The following is a 26,776-nucleotide window of genomic DNA, read 5'->3' on the forward strand; positions in this document are numbered from 1 at the left end:
CAGGCCCAGCTTTTTCCTCACAAAGTATCTTCAGTTCTCCCACTTAGCACTTCATGCCGCATGTCCCTCAGTAGGGTTTCATGTGGCAGAAAAGTCACAGGAACAGCAATTGCTTTAAAAGTCTGGTAGAGAGGAAAAATAAAGTCGGTAGTCTTTTTCAAACCATGCTTATTCAGAGAGCAAGCCCTTTTATGAGAGCTGCTGAGAGTCACTTAATTGCCCTTGAGAGGAAAAATGAAACCCCTTGGCAAGTCTTTGCACTTCTGCTTACAATTTCAGTGTTTCATGCTCCTACCTACTCATTTTGACTACCTGCTTTTTTATTTCGTAGCTGTATTGCACAAGTAATTTTACTGGTCAAAGGCAGCCAAAAATTTTATTTGCCAGTTTTCTATTCTGTTTTAACTTGGGAAGCTTCAAAGATGAGACATTGATGGGAGCGTGGGGTTATAAGATCATTACTTTTATAGCCTGTGTAAAACAGCTGTCCTTTATGACACTCATAATGCGTTTTATCAGTTACAGTTCTCTCATAAAATATGATTGGAGAAAGAACAAATTGTTGCCACCATGGATGGGTTCAAAGTCTTGCAAGAAAGAAAATAAAGTATGACGAAGACTTCTGTGTACAGACATTTAAGTGGTGGCTCAGCAGTGCAGCACATTGATCTTTAGAGCTTCTAGTATTGTATCACAAATGTTGCAGCCCTGTAAATTTGTGTTGCCAGTTCAAATATATCTACAAATATTTTGACAGTTAGCTCTTACCAGTTTTCTGCTGGATCAAGTATTATGTCTGCTCCAGCAGCTGACGCAAACTTCATGCTATGTGTAGTTGGGGTGATTTGGCAGAAATAAAATTCTGTGCCTGATCCCAATTATACATGTGCTGATGGATGGTCTCGTAGTATACACATGCAGATGACTGTGGAGCTGCGGTATAAAGTGGTACCTGAAGAGGTGCGCTGCTACACAGACACAGGAGGCAGAGAAGTGAGTTAAAGAGAAATTACAGGGGTCTCTCTAAGCACCATTACCTCTAGTGTGAAAGAGGAAATAAGTGTTTTACCAGTGTAATGTTAAGATGTTCTTGTGTTTTCCAGCATGTGGATATAGCAGCACTGTTGATCAAATACAATACATGTGTAAATGCAACAGATAAATGGGCGTTCACACCATTGCACGAAGCTGCACAAAAAGGAAGGACACAGCTTTGTGCTCTGCTTTTAGCTCATGGAGCAGATCCAACCATGAAGAATCAAGAGGGTCAGACACCACTAGACCTGGCAACAGTAAGTTCATGTTAGCATGCCAGCCACGCTGCTCTGGAGGATTTGCTCTGCATATTTAATGGCTTTCTGTGGCTCCATAGCATCAGCAGTCCTCAGCTTTCGCTGTGCTGAGGTAGAGGGAGATGAGCATCTCCAGGGTGCCTGTTTGTGACTTTATACCTGTAGGTCCAGGCTTTTTCCTGTAGCTGAGATCTTAATGTGGCTTGTGAATGAAGGTTTGCTTCTGCTTAAGGATTCACTCCTGGGATCAATCTCCTCATTGCCAGAAATAAACCTCTCTGAAATGTCCCCGATGATGCTCAATCTCTTTACTGTTCGTGATTATCTCTTTGAGCCTAGGAGGAAAATCAGATGGGCCTTTAGGGGAATGGGATCGTTTAGAGAATGACTATGCTCAGTGCCAGCGTATTGCCTCGGTTCTTTTTTGTCTAACTCCAAAACAACATTCTAAGCTTTGCAGGTGGCTTTTTCTAAAACTGGCATCTGGAAACTTTCTTGTAAGTGGTGGCAGTGGCGGCTGGTAAAAAAGCCTAATAAGGTTACATGAACATGTATGTCCCAGTTTTGATGGAATAGATAATGCAACCACATTGGATGCTGCATCTGGTTATAGTGAGAGTACCTTTTAAGGCCATTGCTTGATTTATGGAGAGTTCAAGAAATATCCTCCAGAATAAATCTGAGCTCAAGAAAACTTGCTTGGTCATGAGGGATATGAAAACTATTTGATTTCTCTGGGGAAAAATAAGGATGTCTTAATCATGTTCTACAAGAACATGCAAGAAGGACATTCTTGAAGTTGATGTTCCTGCTTAATTTTGTCAACAAAGGCTAAATCCAATTGTTAGCTAAGTTCATAATTCTCCTGTAGCTCCTGTCATTTTAAAAATGTGATTATAGCAAAGGCAGTGGTAGTTTTTTTCCATTGAAACCTTGATCCAGTGCAGAATGCTTTGCCAGAAGCTGAGCCTGACAGAGAAATTATGAGGTGGCATTGCCTGGCCTAGGATTTCAGATAAAGTTGCTAAAGGAAATTAGGTGTACTTTCTTACATACCTTTAGAAATGGGGACAACCCAATTCACCTATGTCTGAGCAATGAATCAGAATGGTATTGCAACCATGAATTTCTATATCACAAAAGTTGGCATTTTTCTTTTTTAATGGGGGAACAGAGCAGTCAATTAAAACAAATTAAAAGAAAAATTCTTTCGAGAGATTGGTGACTTGTGATAATAGAACCTCACGTTGAATGTTCTTTCTGTTTTTCAGGCTGATGATATCCGAGCTTTGCTGATAGATGCAATGCCTCCAGAAGCTTTGCCTACATGCTTTAAGCCTCAAGCCACTGTTGTTAGTGCCTCCTTGATCTCACCAGCATCTACGCCGTCCTGCCTCTCCGCTGCCAGCAGTATAGATAACCTCACTGGGCCGCTGGCAGAGCTAGCTGTAGGAGGGGCGTCAAATACTGGTGATGGAGCAGCAGGAACTGAGAGGAAGGAAGGAGAAGGTGCATTTGCTGCTGGACAAGTTTACGTTGCCAGAAGTACAGTAGCTTAGTGTCACAATAGGCCTTGCTTTATCTGAAAAGCATTTCTGACTATCCAGAAAATATTGTACAGCTTGAACTGTTATCTACATTTTAGTGTCTGGTATTTTCTCTGTTTTCATGTGCTCTGCTAGGAGCGTTATTGGCTGTTCATCTGTGTTTGCAATCAGTGATTAGGTCTGACTACAAAGGCAGAGCTGATTAGGTGCCCAGATGTTCGTTGTTGATTTTATACGATTTTATACAACGAGAAAATCCAATGAGAATTATTTTGATGAAGGAATGATGATTGTGATGGCTGGGGGATTTTGCTAAGGCTTTTTAAAACCCTTTGATTAGTATCTGGAATGGATGCTTTATGTCAGCATCTACATGATTACATAGAAAAAATACATCCACCCTTCCTTTACTTCTCTTTGCAATATGAGCCTGTATTTGCCACAGATTTTGCTTTTTAATAGATGTTTCTGAGGAGGTAACAGTGATGAGCTTTGCACTGAGCTTTCACACGGTGGAAGTGGGTTGTTTATTATAGACAAATTGGTTGTAAAAAGAGTCAGTTTGGAATTTTAAGAGAATTAGTGGTATTGCTTGATATTTTTTTTTTTAAGTTGCTTGGTTTGGGTTTTTTAAAATGCAGGTTCCTAGGATGTAATGTCTTGTTTCTTCTCTTATAGTTTCTGGTCTTGACATGAACATAACCCAGTTCCTAAAAAGCCTTGGTCTTGAACACCTTCGGGACATCTTTGAGACAGAACAGGTAAGGGGCAAGCCTCATCTCTGTTTGTATGGTTAATCTAATAAATTTGAGTGACATTTTAATTGTCTAATTGAAAGAGGGAAACAAAAAAAAAAGACTTCACATCTTCAGAAGAACAAGTGTGTCTAAGAAAACTGCAGATGAGCCGCCAGATACTTCATAGTGAACTTGAGAAACCTGTGAAAAGTCTCTTATTGTTTGGTTCAGATATCCAGTGTCTTTCACTTTCTTATACATACATGAAGACTGCCAATTTGGCTTGTATTCTGCATGTTACTTTGGACCTTGTGAACTCTGAACACGACGGCTATAACCAAGTTAGGTTGGAATGTCACCTGCACTTGCCCTTCAGCAGTCTTGATCTTGATATCCAAGAAGCCTTTTGCCACCTATAGTACTCCACGTAACACTTTGGTTAGTTGTAGGAAACCCTCCAGTTTGACTATAAGCTGAAATAAAAATCTAGTTTACCAGGGCATAGTCACACTTAGAGAATACAGAAACTACATCTCCTAACAAGTGAGGATTATAGCATGAACTGCGTTTGCAGGGCTAACGGGTTTCAAATGGAACTGAGAGATGCCGAAAAACACCTGTGGATTTATCAGCAATTCACAATATATGAAAAGAATGCAACTAATGTAACAGTTTCTCAAGCTTACATAGCAGAAGTACCTCTAATGTATTTATAGACTCTTGTTATGTACTGTTCCTTAAATTTAATGTGTTACAGTTAAATAGATTATTTGTTCACATAAGCGAGGTGGGCACATCAGCGGAAGTGAAAGGTACAGGTGCAAGAGACTGGATTTGATGGTTATTTTTTCCCCAGGCCTCTGCTGCTAATCTTTTATGAGGGGTCAGGAAACAAACGTTTGAAATGTAATGTATTCCTTACAGGAAAGGTTCTGTTTCCATGAAATGTTACAGGAGGTGTCTCCCCAAAGTTAATATGCTATTTAATCTTTTCTCACTTCTTAAGTATGAAGTGTAAAGCTCTTTTTTATTTAATTTGGAACTGCTTCTATTAAGAAGCAAATCAACCTATAGTCCACTCATATTTGTTTTTATTATTATTTTTCACACCTTCCTGTTACCATGCTCTTTTTGTTCTGCTTTTGCTTTCTTAACTCCTAACCTGTTTTTAAGATCTTCCCCTGCTAATAATATTTAATAATGCAAATCGGATTCACTATATTAATTCATCATTTTGAAACTGTTTAGGTCCTCCTGTGAGTTTCTTTCTAGGGAAAACAAGCTCATCTTCCTTTAGCTTATTATTCTTAGCTGTTTTTCCCAAGCACTGCAGTACCTTCATGTACTTTTTCACCTTGGCTTTAGCCTCCTCCTGATGCTTTCTAATATCTGGGTTTCTTCTGTATTTTTTTTATGTTCTGCTGGATGTGATGGATGTCTTCAGTGGCTTTTCTACAGCAATCCCAGTAGGGTGGTTTTCTGCTCAGCTGGACAGATGTTCAGTGTAGCTATTAATTCCTTGCTGGAGTTTTTCTTCCGAATTAATGATATTCAATTTGTAGTGGACAGAGTTCATACCCGCAAGTCCAGTTGTGCTAACAATACAGCTTCTTTTGAATCAAACTGTATGGTTTCCCATTATTTGCTGAGCTTCCCATTCTAGTTCAATGTGTAAATTTGGAAGTAGATTGTATATAGTTATCTTCTACAGATGAAATCTTTCTGCTTTTTCACAGAATCACCTCAGTGCACAATTGCTTTATAGTAATAGAAATGTGTGCTTTATTTAGCCTTTATATCCTGTTCTTCAAAAAAAAAGGGATTTTTGGCATCGTGTTTTATTACCTTTCTGCTTCCACCAATAGTCTCCGTGACCTTGAAAGTTAAAATCTTGTCAGGTGATTGTAGATGAATTCATATATTGCAACCAAATGAGTAGTCGTATGTGTCCTCACAATGTTAATTATTTCTAGATATAGAGGAATAGTTGAGCATAACTTAGCATAGCTAACCCACTGGTTTGATACACATGCAAGTGCACATATGGATATATATACACACACACTAATAGCACACACCGCAATAATGTTGATGTGAAACACACTTTATTAGTAAGCTTATAGAATATTAATTTCTTTTTGTGTAGTGAAAGTAATGACTTGCACAATAATGTGAAACTTTGCTTCAAAAATATTCCCAGATTTGTTGCAGCATTTCTGTGCATCCTCCTTCAACATAAGTAAAAACGTTTTTGAGAACCTCCTGTGAGAACCAGCTCTTGTTAATTGCTGTAAGAGAAGTAAAAGTTTTGCACAGCTTCAGGCTGTGGCAGCTGGGTACGGTCCTGTGACAGGGAGAGGCTTGCCAGGAGGTGGCAGCAGTTAGAAGCGCAGCAAAACATAAAAAGCGCTCTCTTGGTTGCACCATGAATACATTCAGTTTTCTGAACTGATGGGTCTTCAGCCTTGGGAATCAGTCCAGGTTTGACAAGTGATTTTTGTGGTCTTTCACCTTTCCAGATAACCCTGGATGTATTGGCAGACATGGGGCATGAGGAGCTTAAAGAAATTGGAATCAATGCATATGGACACCGCCACAAATTAATAAAAGGTGTGGAGAGACTTCTCGGAGGGCAGCAAGGTAAACATGATATTTTTACTGGTTAATCCAAGCATAGCATACAACAGGCCCCCAGAAGTCTACTTCTGTAAATGTAGGCATTGTCACCAGGACTTGAAAGAATCTGGATGTCAGGAAAATGTACTTGCTGGCAGACCAGGGGGCTGGGTGGGTTGTGATGGGTCAAAAATGTATTGAGGAGATACAAGACCAAGTGATCACTTGCCTTTCCAGAGAATGGACACCCCTGAGGCAGCCATGGAGGCTGTGCCCATTTCCAGGGACTCTGTTTCACCCAGGCAGGAGCTTTTCTATTGACTTCCCCTATGTATCTACCCACAGGCCAGTTGTATCCTGAAGTGTGGACCTGATGGAGTTTTTTTGCTGCCCCACACCTCTCAGATGCTTGTCTTGAAAGCGGAAACAATAAAATGCAATTATGTCCCACGTGCATTTTCCTTCTCTCTTTTAAAGCCTCTGCTGCTATCGAAAGCACTTTATCTTTTCAAGGTTGTGCTTCTGCCTTGTGTTTATTTTGCATTTCCTGCTATACTGGGGTTATTTAAGAAGAGTAATGATGATGATGGATAAAAATAGAGCTGGTACTGTTTTCTGCTGTTAATTTTTATTCCTTTGATTCCTTCTCTTTGCAGGCACCAATCCTTATTTGACCTTCCACTGTGTGAGTCAGGGGACCATCCTCCTTGACCTTGCTCCTGATGATAAGGAGTATCAGTCTGTAGAAGAGGAGGTATTGCGAGTACCTTTCTTAATGCTCCAGTGGCAGTGTATTTCTCTTTTTTCTTACAACCCCTCAGAGCTAAAGCACGCAATACATGTTGAAACTGATAAAATATGCTTTGGTGTAGGAATTGCATAGATCTGACATAAAGTTTAGGACTCTTCATTTGTCTTTTTCTATAGAGAAATGATGGAAATTATTTTGCTGTGTCCAGCCAATATTTTTTTTAGCAAGTGGTCTGTTTGCTCACTTAGTAGTATCCCAATTTTGCCTTTTTGTTGTTGTTTTGGATATCATCTCATAGCAAGGGTTTCCACAGCTTTCTGGGGATAGGTGGACCTGTGAAAATCAAATACTGTGAGTGAAGACCAAGGGATCAAGGCCTTGCAAGTCTGTAGGCATTCTCTGTGCTCAGGCTGTTTCTGCATGTGAACCAGCTTGTTTTTTGTCTCAGTGGCTTAGTTAATCTGTAACCCAGATAAACAGCTCTCGGATAATTGAGAGTTGACTGTAATTTTGCCTCCCACGCACACATGCTCTTTTATTTAAGTAAACTACAAGCAGATACCATTTTGAAAGAAAAATCATAACAGAAAAGAGACTTTCTGAACAGTTGTGTTTGGAAGAAACTCCATTTTACTGCGTATTTGCTATTTGTGTAGTGTTCCTATACTGTAGCACAAAACTGTTTGGAGTCTTTTTAAAAGTCTAGATACTCAGGACTGCTGCCTGCTTAGCCTGGAATATTTTTTATTAGTAACTGTGTAAACTGGAGTTTGTGCAGATCTTTTTTATAAACTTTTCTGACGGAAAGGGCCCCTTGTCTGCTATAGCAAATTGGGATAGTTATTTGAGCTGTTACTAAATGTTGTTGCTGTAGCTATAAATACCTCTGGAAAAGACACGACAAAACCGTTGAAATTATCTGGGACGGCTAATGACATAGGAAAATTTACAGTGCAGGCATTTTCATATCACTAAGAAATACAAATGGTGCCAATTAGAAACACATTTTTAAATACTTGAAAAACGATCTTTTTGTATATCCAGTTTCAAAGACTGTTTTTTTTTTTTAAATCTAAAGCAGGTTTTCTAGTTGTGTATAATTTTGATAGCAAGTGCCACTATTCTACTTCTTCCTACGTAGATTCTTATTACAAGATTGGATAACTGCATCATCCAACTTCTCTATTGTGGAACAGCATAGAGCATTGGGTGTAAGGGTGTACCTCAGTTTAGAACCGAATTGTGTTTTTGTTGGGGTTTTTTTACACCTTTTAAATAATTTTCAATCAAGATTGTCTGTTGTTGCCAGTGATATATTGAGATATTGCATGGACACTTTGCCTTGCTAGTAAGCTTTGTGTGCTGAACATTCAGTTGTGTTCATTTATGTAGATGCAAAGTACAATCCGGGAGCATCGGGATGGTGGAAATGCTGGCGGAATCTTCAACAGGTACAATGTCATCAGGGTAAGTTTCAAAACCTCTTAATTCTATGTGCTAAAGTAAGTTGGTACTTACGCAAGTAGGCAGAATTGGTTTAATGGTTCACCATTGTATATTCAAAGTTCTTTTTTGAAATGATATTCAGGAGCAGAGTTAAAGCAAGTGCTAAATGCTGAAATTAGGCTGATTGTGTGCTTTGCGCATGGAGTGAGGGAGAAGTATCCACTTGTACTCTTAAAGGAGTCTGAAGAACTGATATTGAAGACAGAAGTGGTGAAGAGCCTGACTTATGTTTCACAGCCTGATTCAATTTCAGCGATCTCTAACTCCTGTATTTGGCTTTGCAGCACACTTTTTTTTTTTCCCTCAGTGTAGTCTTCTCTTGCTTTTTTAAAAGATTTTTTGGGAGGGGGAAAGGATGAGCATGACTTCTTAATAAATGTTTCTATCTCCCTATGCTACTTTGGATTTTGACATCATTTTCTTTGCCCCTGCCAACTAGAAAAATACCTTTTACAAGCCCTGGCATATCAGAAAATGGAGTGTCGTCTTTCTGAGGGAAAGCATGCTTTCTGGTTCCTTTTTTGGGGGAGAGGGAAATAAAGGAAATTGGAACGGAACTCAGTTCCTGAGCTCCAGCAAACCCCTGCTGTATATCTGTTTGAGAAGTGAGCCTATGCAGAGCCTTTGCAACTTTGCCCAGTAGATCATACATCCTGAAGCAAACTCTGCTTCCACCCTACTCCCAACCGAAGGTGAAGTCCTTTACAGAAACTACAGCGGTAGTAGGGCATGTGTTTGGAACAATATCTCGAGATAGATTAAATAGCACATCTCCTAATTTCTTTCCTCAGAAGTTGTTTCTTTTCATAAAAATGCAACCTAAACCAGAGAGCAAGTTTCAAAAAGCTAGCCCAGATAGGTCAAAGCAGAGAGGGAAGGAGTTTCAGACAGTTATAGTACTTGGCCTGAGTGTCTTACTTAAACCTGAGAACTGAGGCTGCAGTTTCACAATAGTTTTAACCATCTGTAAGTGGGTGCTACCAACTTGTTTGAAAGGCTTCGGCCTTGCATGCAGAACAGCCATGGGGTTTCTTTGTACCATTCATGTGTCTTACTCTTAGTTTCCCTGGCAAATTTATGCAAACTCTGTGAAACCATGCTCCATTTCAATTCCAATTCAAGTATGGTTGGACCTGTTGTACCACTACAGATTCAAAAGGTCGTGAACAAGAAGTTGCGGGAGAGATTCTGTCACAGACAGAAGGAGGTCTCAGAGGAGAATCATAATCATCACAATGAACGCATGTTGTTTCACGGTAAGGAAGTGATCTCTATTTGTATGTACTGGAATTAAAAAAAAAAAAAACACCCTCAAAACCTTACAAGGACCCACAGGCAATGTTAATGTTGCTATGTCACCATCCTGTACAGTAATTGTGTATTACACTAGAAATGCAGGGGTGTGGGGGTGGTGGAGTTAGTCTGTGTGGTTACTGCAATCTGAAAAGCTACACTAGATAAAAAATACTTTTTTGAAAAAAAAAGTTTTTTGCTAAACCATATCTTAGTCATTTCCAGTAAAGCTGCTAGGAGGATGTTACATTGCTGTGAGAAAGAGTATCTTCTAAAAGAGGGGAGCAGCACACAGTGAAAGCATTTTACCCTGGCACTTCAGGCAACCATCAGGGAAAGGAATCAAAAGCAACCATGAGTTTCAGGAAGATGTTCTCTAGAAGCATCCAGAAGTGCCTACCAATGACAGTTGCCTGAGGGTCCTCCTGCCCTAGATCCTTCTGTAATTCCATGTAGGAAATTGGTTTTGGGTATGATTGTCCTAACATCTTGCCCCATCTTAACTAGTACTGACTGCTGGAGGAGGAGTGCATTGACAAGATAAATTGCACTGAAATATGAGTGGGGGGGAAAGCCATTTAATGAGATCTGTGAAATGAGTAAGAAATATGAGTCACACGTGGGATCTTGGTATATAACGATAAATCCCACACATCACTGCATCCTGCTGGGTATCGCCCCCTTCCAGCTGACTGAGCACGCTTTCTGGTATTTAATGGTCTATTTGAGGCAGACAAGCTCTTCTTGACATAGAGTCCTGTATTACTATAGAGCTTAACAAGTATGTATGATAACACATCGTTTTGTGTCATTCTGTTCTAGGGTCTCCTTTTATTAATGCTATCATTCACAAAGGATTTGATGAAAGGCATGCATACATTGGAGGAATGTTTGGAGCTGGAATTTACTTTGCTGAGAACTCCTCAAAAAGCAACCAATATGTGTATGGTATAGGGGGAGGAACAGGCTGTCCCACACACAAAGACAGGTCCTGTTATATCTGCCACAGGTATGAGTCCAGCAGAGTTCCCTATAGGTAATTCTGGCTGTCCTGGGTTTTACGATGATCCTGGCCCAGGATGAATTGTAGGGAAGCAATAGCCACTTGAGCTTGGTCGTGGCAGGAAAAATGCAGTTTTTGATTTGTCAAGGCTGAACACAAAAAGATACAAATGCAAAATGTCCCACAGAAAGGTCAAAAATTACATCTAAGCATACAGTGAGTATAAATCAAAGTGAATTGTGGCTGAGGAAAGAGGCTTGAAACAGCAAGGTTGAAGAGTCAGAGGAAAATAGCAATTAAACTCCAGGGTCTCTTAGAACAGAACTGCAGTGCAAAGTGGTGGTCAGCAGTACCGTGTTGTACTGTGGATCAGATAATTTTGGAGGTATTGACCAGGACTTATCACAGCTTTGTTTTGTACCGGAGTAGATCAATGTGCTTTTTGCACTTTGACACCTGTCCATGCCCTGCTGGTAGGAATACGAGAGAGAGTTTCAGCTTCTTTCAACAGCTTTATATAAAATAAACTAGAACAGGCCTCCATGTGACGGCAAAACAAAGTTTGTGTTTTCCCTTCTGTGTGTCAAGAAATAGATTTTTGTTGTTGTTGTTGGATGTTTTGTACAGCCTTAGAACTGTTTTCTAGATGTGCTTCTTCAAAAAGACTTGAGAAATTAATTGTAACAAGATAAACTCAAAAGTCTGAAATTATTCTGGAATAATACAACTTCTAGTAAGATATTTTTTAATGATGTGGTTTTTTTCCTTTTAGACAAATGCTCTTCTGTAGAGTGACCCTTGGAAAGTCCTTTCTTCAGTTCAGCACAATGAAAATGGCTCATGCCCCTCCAGGGCACCATTCTGTTATCGGCCGGCCAAGCGTGAATGGACTTGCATACGCTGAATATGTTATCTATAGAGGAGAACAGGTATGTGAGTTAGCAAGGACTGGGCTTATGGAAGGGCAGAGCTTGGAGCTGGAGAAGGGGATGTGACTGGTTTCCATACCAGGTGTGCTGTGATGAGCTGGTTGATTAGATTTTTTTTTCATTTAATGTGGAAATAAACAGTGAACTGTATCAAGCCAGCACATGCTACTCCTTTCTGCTGAGCTGCCCTGATTTACACCATACAGAATTGCTTAATTCCCCCTGTGCAGCACTGCTAGAGTCTGTTAAGAGCTGTAGTTTCTCTCAGGAGGCACTGGTTCTCCCATTGCATTTAACTGGCATTACTGCAGTAATAAGAACACATGCATTTCTGGGGCTCTTGTAGATAATGAGGATTCTGGGCTTTTACCTATAGATTCCCAGCAGCGACTGTGTCCCTGTCGGCCAGAGACTACCCTTCAATGGCAGCTGAAGTAGCACAACAATATTCAGGAGGTGATTTTTAACCTGAATAGCTCAGCTGGACCCTTACTCCAGAAAAGTGCTTTGCTTACTACTCTGGATAGCGCCAAGATTATATAATAAATTCAGGTTAGAACGAAGCTGGGGGAGGTCACCTAAGCCAGCCTCTTGTCCCTGCTGAATTCAGACCAGATTGCTGAGGGCTTTCTTTGACGAGGCAGGTCTTGAAGGCCTTGGAGGATGGTGTTTCACAGCCCCTTTCAGCAGCTTGTTCCTTTGTGTAATTATCCTCAGAGCAAAAAACATGTTCTTTGTATCCAATAGGAACCCCCCTTGTTTTATTAATCTCATTCTCCTGCTGCACAGCTCAGGAAGGAATCTGGCTCTGTTTTCTCAGTAACCTTCCATACATGATGAAAGATTGCTATGAGGTCCCACAAAGCCTTCCCTTTTCTGAACTGAACAAGCCTGAACTCCCTCAACCTCCTCTTGTTTATACTGTACTCTCTACCCCTGACTATTTTATTGGTCCTTTGCTGAGCTTAGCTCCAGCTTGTTGTCATCTTTCTTGTACTGGAGAGCCCAAAAGTTGTATGCAGTTGTCTAGATGTGGTCTAGTGAGTACTGAATAAACAGCAGTCATCGCTAACTCTGGCTACTCTGCTGTTGATGTACCACAGGATGCTGATAGCGTTTATCGCTGGCAGGACACACTGTTGATTCTCCTTTAGCTTGCTGTCACCTGAGGGTCCCCAGCACATTTCAGCATTGCTGCTTCCCATCCTTCAATGTTATAAGGAATTAGTTTGTCCCAGGTGCATTTGCCCTTGCTGGATTTCATGAGGCTTCTGTTGGCCCAGTGTCCTCTAACCTGTCTGGGTTCCTCTGAATGGGGCCCTGCCCTCTAGCACCTTTAGCTTTGTTCTGGGACTGAACCTCCTACCAGCTGTCTTGAGAAAATGCTGGACAGACACCTGGGTTACATGCTTTGGATGTGCCCAGTATTCTACTGCTAGTAAAGGTATTTGCAGGTCACGTAGCAAGTCAGTGAGCATTTTAGGGTCAGACTACATTGGTCATCTGAGATTTTTTTGATAACTTAGAGGCACTGAATGATCTGTCGGATTAGCTAATGCGGAGAGTAACTGTGATTGTGAATGCCTGTCGCGCACACGTTTTCTGGCAGTGTCTGCATGGAAGAAACATCTTTCTTTCTACTAGTGTATTAATGAAGGTATTAACTACATCGAGCAGTTCCTACTTAGTGCTGGCTAGGTTTGAAAATGGCTTTTTCTTTTGCACTCTGCAGACATAGAGCTGATTCTTGCACTGTCGTTCCTGATCACTGTTGACTGAACTCCAAAATGCGAACTTGCTGAGCATACCCTTGCATAAAGCAATGCTTTTTTTTTTTTCTTGGCTTAACTTTCAGGCATACCCAGAATATCTCATTACATACCAGATTGTGAAACCAGAAGCTCCATCACAGACAGCAACAGCAGCAGAGCAAAAGACCTAGTAGCTACAGAGCAGTGAAGAAGGATATGACTTCAATCTTGGACTGGATGGACACGTGTTTCATAAAATCAGTATCATATAAAATCCTTAACAACCTGGAAATAAGCTGTATGTCTTTTATAAAGCATTGGTGTCTTGATAAATACGGTATGAGTAACTCTTGCATACTCAACTGCTACTGTTCCTTCTGAGGAAAGTTTACAAGGGACTGCCTTTTAATAACATATCTCAGGCTCCTAGTCTCTGCAGTTACCACGTGTAAAATAATGTTGTTTTGATCTATAGTTTGGGAACATTATTGTGCAAACAGAAATCTTTATCAATGCCATCTCTCATGTTAAAATTTCAGACACTACAATTCTAGTTATTTTATTTGCAGATAAATTGCATTAAGCCCATAACTTTCTTTTCAGCATACACCATTCACTTTATGTTTTCAAGAGATCCTAGTCAACTATTTATTTTCCTTTTGTATTCTGAAGTTGAGCCAGAACCTTCTTAAAGATATTTTGCACAAAGTCAATTTGACTAAAATCAGTAACAATGCAATATGAATTTCATCTGAGAAGGGGCTAGGTCCAGTTCTTCGGTATAGGGGTTTTTTTGCACACCTCTGAGGAAACGATAATATAAGCGAGTGTAACTTTAGAGTGGAAACAAATTGTGTCAGTTCACTGCTTCGTCTGAGTTTTCTGTGGGAAGCCCTAGGAAGTGTTTGCAAGGGTAAAACCAGCTCTTGTGCTTGGAAGAACTTCATAAAGCAGGTCAATGCCCTCTGCTTGCATCTCTAAAAGGATATTTTATAAGGCTCCTGTTAAGTACATGCAGTTTGAAATGTTCTCCAGCTACAGTGGCGTATGGTTTTGCTGGGAAAAGTCAGAAGATCTCATACACGAGGGCATATGTGGTTCGTGTCCCTCTGTAATATAAGACCCAGTAAATGGGTTTCAAACTGGTAAGGGAGAGTCTGTTATAGCAGTTTCATGTCACATCTTTGTGTGTGACATCACAGTTGAAGAGCCTAAGGGGTTTACAAAAATAATAATTTTTTTAAGTATCGATTTTACATTTTGATGGGAATGAACTTTTAAAACATCAGTTGGCAAGTGGATTTGTTTGCAGGTATACCAGAGAACAAGGCTAGGATATATTCAGTCTGATCCCCTTCCCCGCAAGTTCCCAGGTTTATTTCACTGGGTAGAAGAAAGTTATTTTTAAGCACTGCATAGCACAGTATCAACTAATTTCAGAAGTCCCCCTCATGGAGGATATGCATTTAACAAAAGTAGAAACTGATTTCTTTTTTGCGTCGTTTTTACAACTTCAGAGGAAGTTGAAAATCGAGCTATGTTTAATTTTTTTCTTAACAACCAATACCAGGAGATGTGCTTCAGTGTTGAGCATGTAACGACTGGAGACAAAAATGTTTCTTGAACACAACACGCTGTATGTTTCCCTGTCAACCAACACTATTTATCTGATGATCCAGTTCATGCATTCAGGTTTTATCCCCCTCAAAGCAAGGAAACGACAGAACAGTGTGCTTTCAGTTTACAAAAACAGACATGCTCCCCACAAGTGGGATTTTGCTGACAAGTTTGGATAGAACAAACTTAAACCTGAAGAGCTTTTTACTTTCAGTGTTAAGACACAAAGTTTTCATTTTTAACATTATGATGTTAATGTTGAAGCAAGTTATCCTCACAGAGGAACTTCACCCACTGTAAAATCGGTCGTTTGATGCGATCTGGCTACCTGCACGTCATCTGTTTGTAATATCTCTAAAGAAAACCTTAGAAATAGCAATACTCCAACAGATCTTGAACTTTGGGTTTTATTTTTCTTGAGCTGGCAGTGGATATATGGTTCTCGCTTCATTTTGTGACCTGATTAAATATGTAGCTTCGAAGTCCAAGCCAGGCTCTCGCCTAGTTGTCCTTTTAATCAAATTTCATTGATAAAATTGGGTGCTTGTATTTTGGCTACTTGTTTAATAGCGTTAGGATTGCAAAGATCACCTCTAGGCTTTGAAGCTTTGTATTCATCATTTAAGTTTGGGATTTGTTTTTAACTTAGTTAATAATGGAGTGGGGGGATGTGCCTATCTACGCTAGGGTTTCAAATAGCAGTGAGAGAGCGCGTCGTTCAGCATCCCCAGTTAGACATAGTTTTAAATGGTAAAACAGTCGTGCTGCTTAGGTGAGCAAAATGGTTAATGTGGGCGTGGAAGTTAAAAACTTTACATCTTTCAAAACCAAGAACAAACCTAAAAACAAAAACCCCACCAAGCCCACACCAGATTCTGTTCTTGCTTGTTGTTTCCTGTGTGCTGATTGAACTAATGGCTGGTCTGGATTTCTTCTGCAGCCTTGAACTTCTAGAGGATAAAAATACTGTCCAGTATCTTTGAACTGCCGGTGTTAACGTACCTGATGTTCTGTGCAGAGTAAAGGTGCTGTGTGAGGAAATAATTTTGCAGTGGTTTTTGTCTTGTTAATGACATGATCTCATATCCGCTTGTGGCCAGACACAGAGGAATACCCAGGCCGGATGATGCGTCTGTGTGTCGTAGAAGCCTGTGCAGGAGTAGCATCCTCCTCTCCTGGCATACGTTGTTGTAGCTCCTCTTATGGTTTAAAACAAAGTGAGGATCTGCCCATCAATTTCAAAGTGACCCATGAAAAAGCTGGTCATGGTTTTGGTGGTAGAGCTGCAGTTGGCAGGTTGTTACGGTACAGATGCTGCTGCTTTAGCTGAAGGAGTCAGCATAGTGCCTCCTAATTCTAGAGAATGGGACCTTAAAAACAGCATGCGCCCATAACGAGGCAGCAGCTGCTGCCTTCTGAGAAATTAAGATTTTCAACTTCCTGAGAAGGGCGGTCTCCTGACCATGGGATGCTCGTTGGCAGCATTGGGTCACCAGTGGAGGCATGGTGGGAACCGAGGATGCAGGAACCCGCCAGGATGAGCCATCTCACAGGCTTGGGAGCCTGGGCACCCTCACTGGCTCCAGAGAGAGCTGTTCCCACTGGGACAGAATGTGGTATCTGCTGGGGAAAGGGGCAGTTGTCTTTCAGGCCTGTTGATTTTTGTCCATGTCCCTCTGAGGCAGCATTTTGAAATGCCTGTGCAGTTTGTGACAGGACCTTAACAGGCAAAACAGAAAGAAACTTCACCACGTAGCAAAGGGAGGGTTCTGCTCTCCATTGCTGAAATTGTTTCCGTGAGACAGATGAATTAGGTACCTGGTGCAGACTGACGTTGCAGTCTGAATGCTGTCAGCAAAACTTCCGGTAGGATTAAAAGCGGAGAGTACAGTACCGTAATAAGGTGTATCTCATTTTCTCATTTTTATCTGCCAATCTCTTTTGATCCCAGCTCCACGGAGACTGTTCCCCCATTTCGCAGTCACCGTTGGTCTGTAGTCCAAGGTATGAGCAACGTGTTTTCCTAACCTCTGTTTTGGGTGTTTGCATGTGATGCGATTGAATCCCACTGCATTATGCAGCAGGAATTTATTTTGCCTGCAAACTTTGATACTTTGCTTGTTGATAACGGGAGCACCCCAAAACAAAATTCGATACTGAAGCAAAAAGAAAACCCTGCAAAATGTTCGGCACTGCTGGCTTTGGTGGGCATCAGACACAGAAAAGGCGTGTGGTATATGGGACAGAGTTGCTTCTGGAGAAGGGGACTTCCTTGGCTCTGACCCTACGGTTTGTAGTAGGTTAGAGGTGTCTGCTCCCTGTGAACGCATGAAGCACTGAGGGATGCTAACATGTTGTGCTACTGCATGGCCTGCAGGAACTCCTTAAGACAGTGGCAAATCTTCTCAAGGGACTCCTGCATCCCTGCAGTGAAGTCAGAGCTCCTGCACAGTACATGCACTACATAGCATTTCCATATGGGACTGTTAACAAATTATCCAGATGAGAGTTTTTCAAAAGATGGGTAAAAGGAAGGGTCTAAACACAAAACAGATTAATTTGAACATTGCTAATCATTCTCAGAAGCTGAAGGTCAGGAAGTGTGTGAATTTACTTTTAGTGGGATTTCTCCCTTTCCATGCTGCTTTGCCATGGAAAATGTAGCTCTGAAATCTAAAAGGAGAATCATCTAATGCATGCTTCAGGCGTTTAAAGCTATGCTGCAGCCCTGCTGGGGAGGACATGGGGAAGTAGATTCAATTCTAGCCTCAGGTAGTGAGTGGCTTGTGAACCTCCACAGCCTTGACTCCATTGATCATCAGAGGTGGTGGCTTTGGACAGCCCAGAGCAACGCTGTCCTCATCTTTCAGAGAGTGGCAGGACACATGCACAGAGATGGAGCAGTGGTGTTCCCACCTGACTGAACACACCGTAGATGGGAAGCCTTGAGGATCAGGGGATGGCATATACATGTTAAAACTTCAGAAGCAAGGTGAATGAGCCCATGAATCAGTAGGAAATGTGAAAAACAGGTGCATTTCTCATTACACTAACGCATACTCCTGTCAGGTCGTATTATCTGACTGGTTTTGATACATCTGTTTCTGTCTTACTGAATCTGTTAGTGGCAAGTTTTAGTGCTGGTTCCATTAATTACTAATGTAGGTGATTAGAGTCTCTGTATTACAATGCAATTTTCAAGTTTTTAACATCTGCAGAACTTGCTTCAGCTTTGGAAATTGAAATGGGGATGTTTCCATGCCGCAGTCCCGTGAGCTTGTGCATCTTCATTCCTAATTGCTTTCTCTGCCAACCCAAATGGCAATGTAACTGGGGGTTGAGTTTTTAGACCTTTTTTCATATAACTTGTTTTCATAACTAGCCCTGTATGTTTCCTCTCTTGGTTGCCAGTTACCTGGAGCTGGGATATCATTTATTTATTTCTTCCTTTACCCTCTCTCTGAAAGATGATGGGCAGGTTCTCAGCCTACCTACATGGTGGACTTCGGGTAACATCTCTGTAACAACTGAGTTTGATCTATAAATGTGCTTGGCTAAATGTCTGATCTTCAATACTTGTAATAGTTTCAAATTCAATAAATACATTTTTAACAGTTGCTCTGTGAAAGCGGAGTGTTTGCACAACCTGCTATTTTGTCTCGGTCTTAGGACAAACCTCCTCTAGCCACAACTGTTGAAAAGTTTTATTTTTATTTTCTCCAAACAATTTTTCTCCCTCAGGCAATAAATAAAAAGTTAATTTCTAAAAAAAAAAAAAAAAACAACAAACAAAACCATACATATGTACATCAGCCACATAGGCATCTTGTGTGTTGGGTTGGAGTGGGGGGAAGGAGAGACATAGGGAGGGAAATAATGCTCCAGGTGGGTTGAAGATGAGGCATTTTCTAGGCTCAGACCAAAACCTGTAGCAGTGTTGTACAGGTAAGAGACCCAGCTCAGGTGGAGAAGGGTTGGTCATGAGGTGGAAGAAGCTTGAAAATGCTGGAGGGATGACACCTCTGGGCCAGCCTCTCTCCTCCACGTGGCTGCTTCTCTCTTCTGTTACAGCCCAACCATGCCCCCATACTGCTCCTTCTGGAAGAGCAGCAGTGGGATGGGTGCAGAGGAAACTAAACAGCGAAATCAAAAGCAGCGCAGACTGCTGCCCCTAACCCTTCCTCTTCTTTAAGCCAGAGGAGCTTGGACCTAAGTTTCACAGGAACCAGAGATCCACAGAGGCAAGAAAAAGAGGCATTTAGGACTGCATCTTCCCCCTCCAAACTGCCTCCCAGAGAGATTGCTCTGCCCCAGAGGAATGGGCTCAGCTGGTGCCTCAGCAGGAGCCTGCCAGCTCCTGCATCGCCTCCCCAGGCACTGGCAGGGGTGAGGCTGACTGCAGGCAGCCCTGTGCCACCCTTCCTGCTTGCCCCAGGGCCCTGCCTGCAGCTCTGCTTGTCACCCAGTGTAACTGGCTCAGGTAAGCAGCACCCACCACACGCACCCATGCCTCTGTGCAAGGGAGGGGAAGACTGCTGCACAATAAAAAGAGGGCATGCTCCCTTTTCAACCCAGATGAGCTAGGGCCAGAAATACGGGGAGAAGAGGACATGTTGGGTCTTTTTTTTTTTTTTAGAAAAAAAGACAATAAAATAGGGATGGAAAGAGATGAAGACCAGGCACTTGAGGAAACCCAGTATACCATTTTTTTTCCTTCCCCAGAGAGCCTGGACAATGTCAGGGTTTGTGGCTTTTACAACTTTCGTGCTTTCAAAACATAGGAAGCAAAAAAACCCAAGATGAGGTAAGAAATTTCTCTACGAAAAAGACATTGAGTCCAGGGTGAATGGCAGTGTCCGGCACTATTGCTTAACATCATGGGGCTTCATGCCCACCTGCCCCCTCCACACCTGGCACTACCTGCTTGGCTGGCCTCAGCCCATGAGCTAACAGCTGGGTGACATGGTGATGGGGCTGTGCAGGTATGGGAGGCTGCTGGGGGTGGCGTGGACCCCGACAGAGACTGGGAAGCTGAAGACAAACTGGGAGGTGGGGGTGGAGGTGGCCTTGCCCCGCTCCCGCAGTGTCCCTGAGGGGCTGACAGCTTCCACTGCACATGAGGTGGCCAACACCTGTGACTCAAACTGCAGCAGCTGCCCCATGAAGCTGAAGTTAGGGGAGATTATGCTCCGGCGCTGCTTGACGAACTCAAAGGCCTCCTCCAGCTTGACACGCTTCTTCATCATCAGGTAAGCCAAGCAGATGGTAGCAGAGCGGGAGATACCAGCCTGGCAGTGGACTAGCACCCGGCCACAACACTCCTTCACCGAGTCTGGAGGGCAACAGAGGATGAGATGTGAGACCAACGCCCTTCCAACAAAGCCGAGCCCCTCACCACACCTGCAGGTGGTGGCTGACCTCCCTCCCACCAGTGCAACAAACGGCCTGGACTCTGCTGGACCCCAGTCCCATCTGAGCCAAAGGCTCCAGGTCTTTGAGGCAGGAACCTCCCCCTGGGTGAAGCACATGCAGACACAGCTCCTCTGCACAGGCACTCACCAATGTACTCAATTGCCTCCATGAACCAGGAGCTGATGTCGGCTTTGTGATTATCCTCCACAGGGATACACTTGTACTGGTAGTGCCCCTCAAAGTGGTTGGGGCAGTCTGAGGAGACGTTCAACAGGGCTGTGATGCCCAGTGCATCAAGCATGTCCCGCCGGGCGGCATGGTAGGCACTGCCAAGGTAGAGGAAGGGAAGGATTTCCACAGGGCCACCCTGTTACAGAGAAAAACAACAGATGTGGGGGTGACCAGGGGACAGCAGTGGGCATGACACACATCCAGATGGCCTGGAGGCCCTGCACAGTGCAGGAATTGGCACCTGGTCTAAGGCCCTAAAAAGAGAGAGAGCAGAGACTGCCTTTCTGAGCTGTTAAACCCATTTCAGCCCTCCCACTCTTCATCCCACACCCGTGTGGTTTTGGGCCTGTCCACTCCCCAGGGAGCACAAACACACTGGGATCAGGAAGACCACCGTGCTCTCCCATGAGAGGAAAGGGAGCAGGGCTCTGGCTCTGCAGGCCTCAGTGAGGGAGAGCAGAGAGACTCCGGCAGGACCAGGTTGCAATGCTGGAGGGAACGCTCAAAATAGCTGAGTACTGGGCTTCTAAACATACCTGGTCATGAAGGGGGGTCCCACAGGAACTGCAGCCCAAATCCAGGGGCTCAGCGCTGGTGGGGGGTGACACACTGCTCAGGGACTTGGTTTTTGCACAGAATTCAGGGTACTCTGAGGAGAAGCGCTCATAACCCCCTGCAAGAAGAGAAGGGCACAAAGCGTTATCCCAGGCTACATTCACAGCACTGCAGAACAGCAGAGCCAGAGCTGATACATCTCACCATGCCCTTCACCACTAGATCGTGCTCCAGCGATAAGTGGTCTCCTGCCCCAGGATGAGCAACCAGGCTCCTGGCAGCAAGGGGAAATCCTGGAGGCCCCACCAATCCCTTAGAGCAAGAGCTCCAAGAGCTCTGTAATGCTCTTGGCTGCTCAAAGTCTCTGGTCCTGGGTTTAGCCCCCTACACACCATCAGCCAAAACCCCAGACCAAGGCCAAGGTTGGTCTCTAAGACAATGGAGAGAGGATTTGTTGCCAGCATCCTCCAACTTTAATGGGAAAAGCTGCTCCCAGGCCAAAGACCGTTCAGTTCCCAGCTTTCCCATACACGTTTGTCCTGCCAGAAAGCACAGGGAGGTCTCCCACTTTCCCAGCCTGACGCTCCAGCCCAGAGCTCCCAAAGCAACAGGCCAGGTAAGCCCTGGCACTGGCCAGGTACAATGAAGCTAACCCCATAGCAATGCTGCCCTCCAGAGCTACATCCACTGCCTCTCAAGGACATGGGTGCGACCTGAACTCAGGGGTGAGCACCCTGTGAAGAAGCAGCTTGCTCCTTTTACCTGCTGCCAGGGGGATAAGTAGAGGTGACTATAGATCTTCCTAATGGCAGGCAAAACAAGAGCAAACCCCATGGACTTCCCAAGACAGGGAAACTGCCATGTTGGCTACAAATGAACACTTCTGGTGAGATTTCCTTCTCTCCTTCAAATCTAATCAACAACCCTGACATCCTTGCAGAGTCTGACCTTGAGCCTTAAAACCAATGGAAATCAGGTATTTTACTATCACCATAGGCTAGACCAAACCCTGACTCCCACGACAGCTCCTGAAGATTCACCCCAGCTACGGGACCTATGCCTGGGGATTTGGGCTTGCCAGAGCGCACACAGCCAGACAAGTATTCCTTATCCAGCCTTAGCTCTGGGACTGCCCTGAACGAGGCTGGATGTCCAAAAGACCAGGAGATGATGCAAGCACCTCCAAAGCAGCCCAGGAATCACTAGGCAGCTGGAGACCAATACTGACAGCATCCCAGGGTCCTTTATGGTTTCCGCCCCCTACACAAGGAAGGTCTCTAGTACCTTAAAGCAGAAACATGCATCTTCATCACAGAATTGCATTGCCCCCCCCCTCCACAAGCAGGGCAGTTTGCAGAGGCTGCGTTTCCAGGACCTAACATCCCTTTGCAGACCTACTGGTTTGATTTGGAGGAGCACCCAAAAATCAAGTGTCCCTGTTAGACACCATCAGGAGGTCTGATCCTGAAATCCCAGAATCTACCACATCGCGTGCCCCTGGCCATCGCACCATCCTGAGAGGGATAAGCTGCCGAGGGTGATGTGTGGAAATGGGCTTCCTCCTTGGAAAGGCAAAGGGACCCTTTCAAGCAGTCAAAGATGTTTCCCTTCAACGAAGCTCATCAGATCTAATGCCTGTTCAACCAAGCGCCACATCCAGCAGCTCCATCCAGTGGTGGGCAGATCCCAGCTGTGCATGCAGGCCCTGCCCAGCACGGGCACGGTGCTGTGTGGGTGCCCACCGCAAAGCAACACCCCGACGGGCTGTTTCACAGGGAACCTGGCAGCAGCCTGATCCGCACAACACAGATCCGGGTCGTCGTCATGACCCGCACCTGACAAATTTGGGTTTGGACAGGCACAGTGCAGGGTTAGCGTGGCTCTTGGGAAATCAGAGTGAGCGCAATCATTTTAGTAGCTCTGCGGTAAGTGAGGAAGAGGTCTCTAATACCAAGGCCGAGTCTCTACGAGCCTGTTCCTTAAAAGGAAAAGATTGGAAACCCCAAACAACCTCCCATGAGAGCCACAGGGGCACCAGAAACCCTCGGCTGACAAAGGCCACCCTTGAAGCACAGCAGCGTTTCCTGCCACATGCGTGGCTCCCCGGGCCACGACAGCTCCCAGCGAAGGACCGGAGAGCATGGTCCCAAGTGAGCCCTTGCTGTGCAGGCACTCCCGCAGCAGCGCATCGTATCACATCCTTGGAACAGCTCCTGCTGTTTTTACTGTATCTAGTACAACAGAAGCGCCAGCTCCTCCATCTATCAAGCTTCTTAATGGATTTGCTACTCTGCATATGCCTCCTAACCCCTTGCTGTAAGTAAACCAAGGAATAAATTACCTCTCAGGCTGTAAACAAAAAAGAAAAAACCCCACAGAGCTCATCCAGGAACCCCAGCTGAGCATCCCCCTCCCCTAAATCACCTCACAGCAATTCTCGGGACCGGCAGCAGCTCCCACTGCGCCCAGCGTCTCACCTAGCGCACGCCGACGCCGAGACCGCGGCGGGGGAAAGCCCCGATCGCTGCTGCAGTGGCAAAAAGAGCGCGGCAGCCCCGGGGGGTGGGGGGTTCTGCCCCCCGCAGCGGGACATCGGCGCGACACCAGGGATCGGGTCCCGCACAAACACCTTCCCTGCGCCGTGGGGCTGGGGGTGCGCTCAAACAAAGAGGGGTGGATCCGCCCCCACCCCGTTTCCATCTGGAGTGACTCGTGCCGCTGGGTTTGCACCTTGCACCCGGCCGGTGGCGGGCGGGGGCGTGGGGCCTCCCCTCCCCCCTCCTTCGCTCCCTCAGCCCGAGCTGGCTCAGGCCGCCTTTCTCTCGGGCCACCCACGCGTGGGGTAGACGGCCGCTCTGCCGACTGTCCTAGGACCCCACCTCCGGGGTCACAGCCGCACGGCCTCGCTGGGCGCGCCCCCAAAACGCAGCACACCCCACCACCACCACCAGACACACACCCCGCCCCAGCTCCCAACTTGTGGCAGGGCACCCGGGAGGGGGAGGGCGGCAACGGGGCGCAGCGCGGCCGGGACCCCCCAGACCCACCCCCGGGGTGCCCGTCCCCTCCCTCCGTTTCCCCTTCCCCCCCCCGCCCCCGCCACAGTCGGTACCTGCGAGGAGGCGGATGTCGGCGCGCGCCGTGTCGCGGCGGAGCGCGCGCACCACCAGCGCCACGGTGCTGTCCTCGCGCAGGGCCTCCGCGCGCGGGCTGCGCTCGTCGTACACCACGACGGCGGCGTAGAGCCCCGCCCGCAGCCGGGCCCGCACCTCGCCCTCCGCCGGCAGGATCTGCTCCAGGCTGACGGAGCCCTTGGCCCGCCGCCGCACGATCGTGTTGCAGCGGACGTTGAGCGCCCCGCGGATGTGGCCGGCGCTGTGGGCCAGGAAGGGGCGGCAGTCCAGCACCAGGCACCGACCGGCGCCCCCGCCGCCGGACCCGGACCCGCCGGCGGCCCCGGCCTCGTCGCGGCACACCAGCCGCCGCAGCGCGCTGCCCTCCATCTCCCGCAGCCCCTCGGTGGCCACCATGGCGGCGGCGGGAGCGGGAGGGGCTGGCGGGGGCGAGCGGGACGGGGAGGGGAGGGGAGGGGGGACCCTGCGGCCGGTGCCGGTACCGGTGCCGCTCGCGCAACGCCGCGCGCGCGGCGGAGCCTTTACTACCCGCCGGCGGCCGGCGCGCGGCCCCGCCCCGCCCCTCCCCGCCCATTCATCCCGCTCCGGGGCCGCATGAATGGACGGAAGGCGGCGGGCGGGCGCCGGCGACGTCACCGCCTCCATTCACAAAAAAAAAAAAAAAGACAAAAAAAAAAAAAGACAAAATCGTGCCGGCCATGTTCTCCTGGGTTTGTGAATGGGGAGAGCGGCGGCTTTGTCACGGCGGGGCGCGGGGCAGCCCTCGGGCGCCCTGCCCGTGGGCGGTGTCACCCCCGCCGGGACCCCCTCCAGGGCACACGCATGTACACGTGCACGCACACGCTGCAGGGCACGCGCTCGTGTGCGCAAGGACGCGGGCACACACACTGTAAAGAACACAGAGGCAAGCACACGCGCGCGCCCGCACACACGCAGGTAGGCGCGCGCGCACACAGACGGACACACGCACACGGACACGGACACACACGCACGGACACACGCACGCACGCTGCACACAGTCCTCTTTCCTCCCGTGTCCCCCAGCTCCCGTTCAGGCCCGAGCAGCTGCCACGGCAGGGGGGCATTAAGCCGGGCCCACTGAAAGCTCTGCAGGGCCCCTCTCACTATGGCTCTGCCACCGCCACCTTTTCCCTGTCAGAAAAGTGACGGCTCATTAGCTGCAGAGCCTTAAAAACACCACAGCACCCTGCCTGGGAAGCAGCCCTGTGGAAGGCTCTCCAATCTGACTGATTCCTCATGTGAGGAACACTGTTTTGGCTAAACACCAAAGGAACAAATTCACAGCCTTGAAGTGACCCCAAGAGGGTCTCCCCATAACCACCGCCTAAACGCCAAGCAGTCATTTCATCCGGAAGTCTCCTTTAGGGCTGCTTCCAAACTAAAGCAATGCTGCAAACCCCAACACCGGCAGCTGTGCTCAGAGCATTGCCTGCAAACAGACACTGGCTGGTCCCAGGTGAGCCTGCTTCAGAGACCTGAAGGTGTTCAGCTACCCCAATGTGGGCCTGAACGTGGTGCAAGGTTAAGGGCCCAACGTTTGTCCAAGCCCATGTGCCCCGGTCACTAGTTACCACAGAAGGCAGCATTTGGTCAGGCTGCTTGACTTCCCCTCCCCTGCATGCCCAGTAGCTGTTTATTTGGGCAAGGCAGGGTCACACCTTGCTGTCCATGCCCAGCTGGGAGGAATCCAGCCTACCATGCATGTTCAAGGCCCACAGCTGGTGACACCCCTGTATCCTACTGCTGCCTCTCCCTTATACTCTGCTCTCTGACCTCTGTCAGATTCTCTCCTCCGCCTGCGTCAGCCTGATCTTTGTACCCCTGGCTTTTGTGTGGTGTGCCAACCTTTCGCCAGCCAAGCCGAATCAGATTAGCTACCAGGTAAACACAGCTGCCATTTGTGTAATACACCCCACTCTGTGAATGTATTTGAGCCTGTTGCCTAATACAACAGGGGTGGAAGGCTAATTTTCTCCTGCATCAGCCACAAGGCAAGGAGAAACCTGTACTTACTATTTCTAAGCCGACTCTGGCTCACCAGTGACATGCCAGGGACATGCTTTCTTCCTTTAGAGAATGCTGTCAGAAACAAAAAAAACTCAAACTAAGAATATGACCTCAAACTAATTAAAAATTTTGCTCTCCTAGCAACATGACTTGAACTCAAGTTGGACCATCAAAAATGTCTTAGGAAGTTTTACTCAAGGGCTGATGCCAAAATATCCTGTTTTCTTTGCTCGTCTTGGGCAGGAGGTTTTGGCCACTACCGTGTGATGAGCTAGCCTGCTGTCTTCAATGCCTTCTGCACTATTCACTCCAGCTTTTACACTAAAATTTGATGACCAAGGGCGCAGAGCACAGGTCCTTGGAGGCAGAGCCTG

The 26,776-nt window shown here is 45.9% G+C and overlaps 2 protein-coding genes across 5 annotated transcripts in view; one reads left to right on the top strand and one right to left on the bottom strand.

Moving 5' to 3' along the window:
* TNKS (tankyrase) overlaps positions 1 to 19,672 on the top strand; it is a 149,195-nt gene extending 129,523 nt beyond the window's left edge. For 2 of the 3 annotated variants that reach the window (XM_064449900.1, XM_064449902.1), the window contains 10 exons: positions 1,104 to 1,292; positions 2,564 to 2,837; positions 3,518 to 3,600; positions 6,096 to 6,216; positions 6,849 to 6,946; positions 8,336 to 8,410; positions 9,600 to 9,705; positions 10,565 to 10,751; positions 11,518 to 11,674; positions 13,530 to 19,672. In XM_064449900.1, coding sequence (XP_064305970.1) covers positions 1,104 to 1,292; positions 2,564 to 2,837; positions 3,518 to 3,600; positions 6,096 to 6,216; positions 6,849 to 6,946; positions 8,336 to 8,410; positions 9,600 to 9,705; positions 10,565 to 10,751; positions 11,518 to 11,674; positions 13,530 to 13,616 — 1,377 coding nt within the window. In that variant the 3' untranslated portion in view covers positions 13,617 to 19,672. The remainder of the gene's footprint in view (positions 1 to 1,103; positions 1,293 to 2,563; positions 2,838 to 3,517; positions 3,601 to 6,095; positions 6,217 to 6,848; positions 6,947 to 8,335; positions 8,411 to 9,599; positions 9,706 to 10,564; positions 10,752 to 11,517; positions 11,675 to 13,529) is intronic. The other variant, XM_064449901.1, reaches the window with a different exon arrangement.
* Positions 18,732 to 24,917, bottom strand: DUSP4 (dual specificity phosphatase 4). Of its 2 annotated transcripts, none has more exons than XM_064449903.1 (4): positions 24,353 to 24,917; positions 21,222 to 21,358; positions 20,602 to 20,821; positions 18,732 to 20,374 (listed from the first exon to the last, which is right to left on the bottom strand). In XM_064449903.1, exons 1-4 carry the CDS (start codon positions 24,768 to 24,770, stop codon positions 19,989 to 19,991), a joined length of 1,161 nt encoding a protein of 386 aa, XP_064305973.1. In that variant the 5' UTR covers positions 24,771 to 24,917; the 3' UTR covers positions 18,732 to 19,988. The 2 variants fall into 2 exon arrangements, with proteins under 2 accessions (XP_064305973.1, XP_064305974.1); XM_064449904.1 differs by lacking the exon at positions 24,353 to 24,917 and adding an exon at positions 23,718 to 24,096.
* Between the last annotated feature and the right edge of the window lie 1,859 nt (positions 24,918 to 26,776).

Source organism: Phalacrocorax carbo, chromosome 4, assembly GCF_963921805.1.
Source record: "Phalacrocorax carbo chromosome 4, bPhaCar2.1, whole genome shotgun sequence".
Taxonomy (NCBI): domain Eukaryota; kingdom Metazoa; phylum Chordata; class Aves; order Suliformes; family Phalacrocoracidae; genus Phalacrocorax; species Phalacrocorax carbo.